Source organism: Fukomys damarensis, unplaced genomic scaffold (genome assembly GCF_012274545.1).
Source record: "Fukomys damarensis isolate Sample0158 unplaced genomic scaffold, DMR_v1.0_HiC HiC_scaffold_39, whole genome shotgun sequence".
Taxonomy (NCBI): domain Eukaryota; kingdom Metazoa; phylum Chordata; class Mammalia; order Rodentia; family Bathyergidae; genus Fukomys; species Fukomys damarensis.
In genome coordinates this window covers 126,131,448-126,140,738 of record NW_022900951.1, presented here as the reverse complement: position 1 = coordinate 126,140,738, position 9,291 = coordinate 126,131,448, and the positions used below count along the sequence as shown (strand labels likewise).

General features: G+C 37.0%; 1 protein-coding gene across 3 annotated transcripts in view; it reads left to right on the top strand.

The window, feature by feature from the left end:
• Gabra3 (gamma-aminobutyric acid type A receptor subunit alpha3) overlaps positions 1 to 9,291 on the top strand; it is a 235,601-nt gene that overhangs the window by 187,187 nt on the left and 39,123 nt on the right. For all 3 annotated transcript variants that reach the window (XM_033760410.1, XM_010626686.3, XM_033760411.1), the window contains one exon: positions 1,905 to 1,987. In XM_033760410.1, coding sequence (XP_033616301.1) covers positions 1,905 to 1,987 — 83 coding nt within the window. The remainder of the gene's footprint in view (positions 1 to 1,904; positions 1,988 to 9,291) is intronic.

Genomic DNA, 9,291 nt, shown 5'->3' with positions numbered 1-9,291 from the left:
TTTTAAGACCCCTTCAAGCTTTTCCTGCAACAGAAAGAACCCTGACTGCACCCATAATTACCTTACACATGGGAAATGTTCACTCAAAGGAAAACATAGGTAATTGCAGCATCTTTCACATGCCTAGGATTTCCGAGGAGCCAAAGAGACATTTACCCTCAGATGAGCAGAAGACAGCTGACATGGAAAGAACTCTGTATCTACATCCCAGTTCTGCAGGTTGTGCGACTCTGAGAAAGTCACTTTAACTCTGAAAAACACTTCAACTTCTTGTCTCTGAAACGGAGATGATAATAATGCCTGCATTATGGTCCCTCACAGGGTCGCCATGGGAGCAAATGGAGCAGATCACATCCTGAGCTCCAGGCACCTGGCATCCCTGCATTACAAATGTTGGGGTAGACATGAATGGGACTGCGCAATGTGAATCTGCTTTTGAAGTTGTAGCATGCTGTGCACATCTCATGGGTTATTAGCAGTGATCGCTATAATGATTACAATTACACATGGAACCCCCTGTGCCTTCCTAGACACATGGATATCTATAATATGACAATAAATAAATATCCTCCGGCATCTCTCTCTCACCAACCAAAGAGAAGCAGTCAGTGTTAAGCAATGGTGGCCTGGGGATATCCTTTGGCCAGGATCTCTCCACCTGGTCCTGTTATAGTAGCCCCCACGTAGAGGAGAGTGAAAAAGGGAGAGTCTGAACATGGATGCCTCACAGACCTTCCTTTATTGCTCGCACAGAACATCTCCCCAATGGGCTCCTTTGCTTGTTCCTAGATGTGATACATATTTTCCTCGCTCTGCTGTACTGATATTTTACTAAGTAGGAATTGTGGATGCTAAAAAAGAATGAGCAGAAGGTACTTGCCCAATTGAGAAAACCGGCAAGGGAATGTATGGTACTGTAATTCATAACTAGCTTCTCACTTACTAGAACTTCCATGGAATGGCAGGGGCCGGTTCAACCTGAGCCAGGCAGTATAAATGCCAGCTAGAAATAGCTTCTTGGAGCTAGGTTCCAAAGGACTCCATATTTTTCCTGGGCAGATGTCATTTCTACGTAAGAGACTATTTTTTAAGCCAAGAAAAGCTGAGCTTCAAAAATTTGAGAGAATTCAGAGGGTAAACCTTGAAATAGATTACTTACACAGGCTAGTGCAAAGGAATTAGTGTGTAAACATGGCCGATTACCCCTGCCAATGAGGAACCCGGATGTATTCTCTCTACACGTATGTAAGATCATGAGCTCTTCAGGCTGGACCTCTGAGCTTTCTGATGTCCTCTGATACATATGAATTTTTTCTGAAATGGTTAGTTGGGGTATGTGTTGTGTGGTGTGTGTGTGTGTGTGTGTGTGTGTGTGTGTGTGTGTGTGTGTTTTCCAAGAGACCTTACTTCTAACAAAGCTGTAGTGATTTCTGTGAACAGCAGAGTTATCTTTTGTGTCTGCCGGTTCATTATCAGGGTAAACATATTCTTTCTACACATCTTTCCTCTTCAGTGCAATCTTTAAATTGGTTAACTCACATAATAGCCTGCTGAGAAGAATTATTTCAGCTCTAATTAAACTGTGGTCAGGAATGAATGAGTCAGGACCTAGGGCTTCCAGCCTTCTTGAAGAATAGCTAAGAGATTAATGTTCGGCCACATCAAGTATATTTGTTTCTTTTCTAAAGGTGGTATGGTAGGATTCAGATGTGATGTAAAAATATGAACGCCAAATGTGGCTTTGAGACACTATCTAATTTATTGAATCCATCTTTTGTGTTCAGAAACACATGAATCTTAGTGAACCTAAACAACCAAACTTCCCTGTTATTCTTAGGAGGGCTGTTGAGTGGGAATGGAGACTTATTTAGGTTTATTTCATCTTCTGTTCTCTTTTCTTTCAGGTTAACGATTCATGCCGAGTGCCCCATGCATTTGGAAGATTTTCCCATGGATGTGCATGCTTGCCCACTGAAGTTTGGAAGCTGTATGTATTTTCTCACTTTTATTTGCTTGATCTTCTCCCCAGCAGAAATTAATCTAACCTATTTTGCTTCTTAGGAATTTCTGGAACTAAGGCCTTTATCTCTGGCTGGTATGGAAATGAGTAAAGAGAATGGGTTGAGATGTACTAACTGACCAGGAGGAAGAGGGTTAACCTTTAATTTTCTTCCTAAGCTTTTAACAGAATTTTCTTTTCAAACAGCAAATCTTATTTCACCATTTCAGAATAATTTCTGTGTTATTAGATTAAAATATCAGCATCTGTTTGCTGATTTGCCCAGAGGATAGAGAAGGCTAGAACTCAAAGACAAGATCACTCAGAGACCATATTTATATTATTTTCAAATGTCCATTCCTCCTGTACCTTTAGATACTTCTGTCTAGTTCTCAACAGTAAATAGTACACAGGAAGCCTCTGAAGATTTGCTCACTTTTGAGAACACTGCCTTTTCCAGTAGCTGTAAATTTTACAGAGGAGAGAGTAAGTGCACAGTCTGTTTTCAAATGAATTAGAAAAGTAAAAATTGAATGGAATTTGAAAGCTTTTCTGAATCTAAGAATTTCAGAGTAAGTTATATATGGAGTCATCAGAGCAATATACTAAGATGATGTGGTCCTGTCTATATTAGATTTACCTCTGTGTTTTGAAATAGAGCATTTGAAAAACTTCAATTATTATATATGACATATTTTCATTCATTCATTTGTCAAATATTTACAGGTTATTTCCTGTGTGTCAGCCTCTATTCTGGGAGTGGGAATGCATCTATAAGTAAAACATGATCCCCCAGCTATGTGGAGTTTTTATTAAAGAGAAGAGTGATAGTGCAAGATCAAATAAAGAAGGAATAAAAGAAGTGTGAAGTAGGTTGTAAAGTGACAAGAACTACGGGAAGACATAGAAGTGCTGTGGAATAAGGAGAATTAGTCGTGCCTAGGTGGGGGATATTGTTGTCACCGAAATTGAAAATAGACTGCCCAGGATGACCCTGTTTTATTAGAAAAAAAGGGCAGTTGTGGGAGGTCAGGGAGAGGATGGATAATAAGTGGGAAAATGCAGTTAGGTCGGAGGAATAAGTTCTACTGTTCTGTATCACAGTAGGGTGGTTATAGTTAACAAAATTTTCCTTTATGTTTCAAAGTAGTTAAAAGATCCTCACATGGAGAAATGATAAATATTGAAGGGATGGATATGCTCATTACCACAGTTTGTCTGACTTGATCATCACACATTGTATACACATATTGAAATATCACATTGGGCTTGACAGATATGTGCAACTATCATACATCAATTAAAATTTCAAAAAGTAGCTAGGTATGGTGGCACACACCTATAATCCCAGCACTCTGGGAGGGGGTGGAGAAGGATCACAAGTTCAAGCCCAGCTTAGGGAATTTAGTGACATAGGGAGACCTTGAATCAAAATTTAAATATACGAAGGATGTAGCTCATTTCCAAAGGCCCTGAGTTCAATTCTCAGTACTTAAAAAAAATCACAAAGTGACAGTTAAAAAGAAACATTTATAAAATTAAGGTTAGTGTCCCAGGGAGTACGAAAAGCACAGAGAAAAGACAGTAGCTAAAAGGGATCAATCTTGTTTAATAAACACCAGAGTAGCTAATGCAACTGCCAAAAATGAGTAAAAGGAAAGCACTGGGGGGTGGTTTGAAGAGGGTTCCGGATTACCTAGAGTCTTATGGTATATTAAAGAAGTTTAGTTTATATGCTGAGGAGAAATGGGGATTGACTGGGAGATTTTGGATAAAGAATGGTAATATCTGATTTAAAAAAAAAAACTACTAAGATTTTAAAATCCTGTAGGTAGAGAAGATAGAAAAGGAGTCCAGTGTGAGATATATGATGGAGGGATGATGGGGACTGTGGAAATATTTCAGGTAATAGTCGGTGATGGCTTAGCTCACAGTGAGAGTGGTAAAAGTGGTGACACTACAAGGTCTCCTGATGGATTGGGTGTACAGCATTGTAACTGAGCGCACTTGACAGTGACTTGCAGATTTCTGTCCGAAAGGATTTGCTATCAAATGAGATGAGTATTGCTTAAATTCCAGGTAGAGCAAAGTTGTTTGTTCGTGGCTGTTTTTACCATCATAGACTACGAGGAGCCCTAGCAGTGTAGAGACAATAAGGATTAAAGAGACTGCAGGTCTGAAAAGGGGGAGAAACTCTCCTAGGCTAAGCTGTGAGCTGTAGTGTCTTCATGCTCTGCAACATTTGCTAGTTCTGGCCCAGGTTCACAGCTTGGATTTAAGTTTGACCCCATGATCAGAGCTTGAGGACAAAAAATGGTGTGAAAACTACAGAAACATGCAATACCAAGTTGGATAGATTGCAAGAAAACAATGCCAATTCTAAACTTCACATGTAAATAGTAAAGTTCCAAGAATAGTTAAGACAGTCAGGAGGAAAAGTAGAGCTGGAGAATTTACTACCAAGTCTGATGCACTATCATTTATCTGTACCTCTTTTATTGATTGTTTTAGATGTTTTATATGTTTTTGGCCTGTTAGTCTGGCTATTAATCTGTATGAATGATAATTAACTTTGTAAGAACTTATAAGATGAATGAATCTGATGCTGGCTAAAAGGGGAGGAGGGGAGGGAAAGGGAAGAGAATTAAGATGTGTTAAGTACATGTACCAATTCCCCACACTGAATGTAATCATTATATACTACAAACATGGGCTAATAAAAGGGAAGAAATTTAAAGTAAAACAAAATAAAGCTATAGTAGTTTGGATAAGGTACTGCTGATGGGACAAAATAAAAGTGAGAGAGAGAGAGAGAGAGAGAGAGAGAGAGAGAGAGAGAGATTATACAAAAATAAGTCCCATATAGACTCTAGAGCTAAATGTGAAAGGGGAAAAGGTTAATGTAGAGCTTTTAGAATAAAATATAAAAGAGGAACTTCAGAATCTTGAAAAAGGTATACATTATTTAAATGGGACATAGAATAGAACCACAAAAATGAAAGAGAAAAAATTAGAATACATTAAAATTAAGTAATCCCCCTATCCAAATAAGAGGCAAACCATGAGGTGGGATAAAATATTCATAGTGCCTCAATAGAAAAAGTGTCAAAGTCTTGAACTATGTCTAAGTTACATTTCTCATTGCTAAGACAAAATACTTGACACCTGCAAGCTAAGGGATGAAAGGTTTATTTAGCTCACAGTTTGTAAAGGTTCATAGTTGGCTGGCTCCAAGGCAGAGGGGCATCACAGAGGAGAAACAGTCCATGTTGGGCAAAAGGCAGCAAAGCAGTTAATTAGTAAAGAAGCAAGCAACAACAGCAGTCCTCTTTCTGTCCTTTATATTTTATCCAGGCTACACAACTATAGAATGGGTAGCGCTAACACCCATGGTGAGCCTTCCCATTATTCACACCCAGAAATGTGCAAACCAATCAGTGGACTAATTTAGTAATCACACACCCTTAATCCCAGCAGCACACACTAAATCCAACCACCTCTGAAATGCCCCACATATCACCGCATGAGGCTTTGAGGGGGCATCTAGAAACAAGTCACAACAAACTGCTACCTTAAAATATAGAGCTTCCCAATTTCTTTCTCTCAGTTTTTATCTGTTTCTAACATACTCTCTCTTTCTCTCTGTCTCTCTCTGTCTGCCTCTCTCTCTCTCTTTCCAATTACCTTAGCAGACACACTCACTAAAATAACCAAAATTAAAAAGACAAGATGCACCACAAATTGTTGATCATATAGAATGTATCTGCATTCTCATGACCTACTAATAAGCCTATAAATTGGTACAGAGATTATGAATTTTTTGGTGACATCTAATAGTGCTGCACACACACATTTCAGATAACTTTGCACCTCTAGTCCACAGTATATTTCCAAACGTAAGCCAGTGTTTGTATTTACCAAAAGGCATGTAAATGATGTTTATAGCAGAGCTAACTATAATGCAGCCACACTGAAAACTACCCTAATTCCATCAGAAAGGATTAAATATCTGTGATGTGGGCACAAAATAAACACCATAGAACTATGACAACTATATAGCACCCAACAACAGAAATGAGGTCATAGATACAATGCTGATCAAAAGAGCCAGATATGTGTGATATATATAGGATGTGGCTCATTTTGTCATATCTGAAAACAAGCAAAACTAACCTGTGATGTTAGAAGTCTTTAATAATTTATCTATTATTGCTATTGGCAATATTCCAAAATTCCTGATGCATTGAACTACAGGATTCATAAGCAAAAAGTTAGAATTCCCAGAAATGTAAGGTAGCTTTCTTTTTATTAGTAGTATACATTTGTGACATATAAATAATTGCATTCATTTTGGGAAACTGGAATATATACATATTGTATCTTGATCATTTTTACTTCCCTGTCCCTTCCTTTTTCCCCTTCCCCAGATCTCCTTCCCATATTTACAAAGTCTACCTTCCTGTTTCCTACCATCTCCCTTTTATTTTGTTCTCTAAATTATTTTTATTTTGGTTTTCCAATATTAGAGAAACCACACAATATTTAACTTTCTGTATCTGATTAATTTCACTTAGAATTATGGTCTCAAGATGCATCCATTTTCCTACACATGACTGAAACTTACCCTTCTTTATGGAAAGTAGTACTATGATAACCTTCCTGTTTCCTACCATCTCCCTTTTATTTTGTTCTCTAAATTATTTTTATTTTGGTTTTCCAATATTAGAGAAACCACACAATATTTAACTTTCTGTATCTGATTAATTTCACTTAGAATTATGGTCTCAAGATGCATCCATTTTCCTACACATGACTGAAACTTACCCTTCTTTATGGAAAGTAGTACTATGATATATATACTATTATAAACATGGGTACATCTGTACCACTCTAATATGATCTCTTTAAAACTTTTGGGAAGATTCCCAGAAGAGGTATAGCTGAATCAAATGGAATTTCTAGTGTAAGTTTATGGAGGAATTTCCATTCTGATTTCCATAGTGGTTGTACTAGTTTACATTCCCACCTACAGTGGAGAAGGAGTCCTTTTTCCCAACAACACTGCCAGCATCTGTTCTTTGTTATGTCCTTGATACAGCCATTCTTACTAGAGTAGGATATAATTTCAGTGTTGTTTAGATTTACACTTGTATAATGGCCAAAGATTCTGAACTTTTTTCATGTATATATTGTCCATTTGTTCTTTTTTTTGAGATAATTATTTCATTCACTTGTTCATTGTTGGATTGAGTCTTTTATTTTAGGAGTCTAATTATTTTAGTTTTTAAAATATATTATAGATATTAGTCTTCTGTCTGAGGAGTAGCTGACAAAACATTTTTTCCCTATCCTGTAGGTTGTCTTTTCACTGTTTTGGTTATTTCCCTTGCTGTACAGAAGCTTTGTAATTTGATATGATCCCATGTGTTGATTCCTGTTGTTATTTCTTGTGCGGTTTACATTCTGTTCAGAAAGTCCTGCTTATGCCCATGTCTTCAATTTTTTTCCCTACTTTATCTTCCATCAGATTTACTGTTAAATCTTAGTCATATCACACTTCCAACACGTTTAATGGACTTTATGCCTTATTAACTCATTTAGAAGCATTTTCAGAAGACTGGTAGTCTAGAGAGGATACTTAGACAGTGGAAAATGTCAATAAATTTTATTGGATAATACTTGAATAATAACATTTGAAACTCCTAGCAATTTAAATTTGATAGACTCACATGTGGAAATTACCACTTTAAGGATTTATTTTACTCCGCAAACTTGCTATTTCTTGGAATAACACTCTCAGGCCTTGCATGCAGTGTACTATACAAATGTGTAATAGTGCACGTCCAATTATATAGGATACTACGTACAAAGATACATTTATATCTAAGTTTGAAGAAAGTTTTATCATTAGTGGCACATCAAACCACCAGCACACTCTCATATTAAGCAAAATCAACCTATCAGATTGTGCAATTAAATCTTATGTACTCTTACCCTGATGTCTGAAAATTTCACAACTTTTACCCCAATGTCTCAGTGTATTCTGCTCTTGTCTTGACTTGATATCAGTAGATTCCTTCAAATTTATGTCTTTACATCCATTGGTGATTCTTGCATGCATTAAAAATTTTGTTAATTTCTAAACTACTTTCCTCCAGATTTGACATAAAATATAAAACTTGTTCAGAAAATATAGAAAGTGTCCAGAAAGAGATCTGGACTGGATATGTGATTCATAGATATTACTTTAAAGCCATAAGGCTGGAAAAGATCACTATGAAAATGACTATATTCAGAGAAGAGAGCAGGAACTGTTTCTTCAGTCATGATAATATAAAGAAGCTAGAGAAAAGAGAATAATTCAATAAATTTGATGGATGGGGCAAGTTGAACTTAATGGTACATTATCCCAGTTGCCAAATAAAATATGTCAAGAAGTAAGTGATCTAAATTTTTAAATTTGTATTTGGACAGTTAAAATTAACCTTAAAAATTTCTAGTGAGGTAACAATTCTGGAATGATGGAGTAAGGACTTCTGAAAATGTACTTCCTTATAAAATAATGATGCGATTTTTGAAAACTGTCAGAATGAACTTTGTCCAAACTCTGGAAATCAGCCAAAGCCTCTGAAGGACATGCAGAGCGTCATTCAGCCAAAAGGACAGCGTCTCAGTATGATCAGGTAGACTTATTCCCATCCTCTCCTTCCCTACTCTATAGACGTGTTGACTATTTTGTAACGATTAAAGAGCCAACCCAGCAGGAAGGTGTAACAACTGGAAAGATATATATATATACCTAGCCATGGAGCCCCAAGACCTGCACAGCAAAAGGGAGGACATTTCAGCAACAATAGCTGGAGATTTCAGTGTTCCACTTTCCGTAATGGACAGGTCAACTATGTTGGAAGATCACTACAGAAATAGAGACTTAAACAACACTAAACACGAGTGGACCTAAGAGACTTATAGAACGCTCCACTCAACAACATCAGAATGTGCATTATTCTCAGATACATGGGGAACGTTTTCTGTGCTAGACCATGAGTTAGCCTCAACTGTCTTACACCTCTGAGACTTTACTATACAATGCCTTAGTATTTGTTGAATGAATGACTGAATCAACTAATCAAGTAAATAATCGGACAACGTGAATTCAAAGACATGCTTTCTCATTGGTGTTACTGTGGACTTATTTTTTTTTCTTCCAATTTTCCTGAGATCTGTCATATAGCGAGGCTCAGGTAACAGAAGTCATTTGGCAAAGCAACTAAAGGCAATGTGTTTTTTTG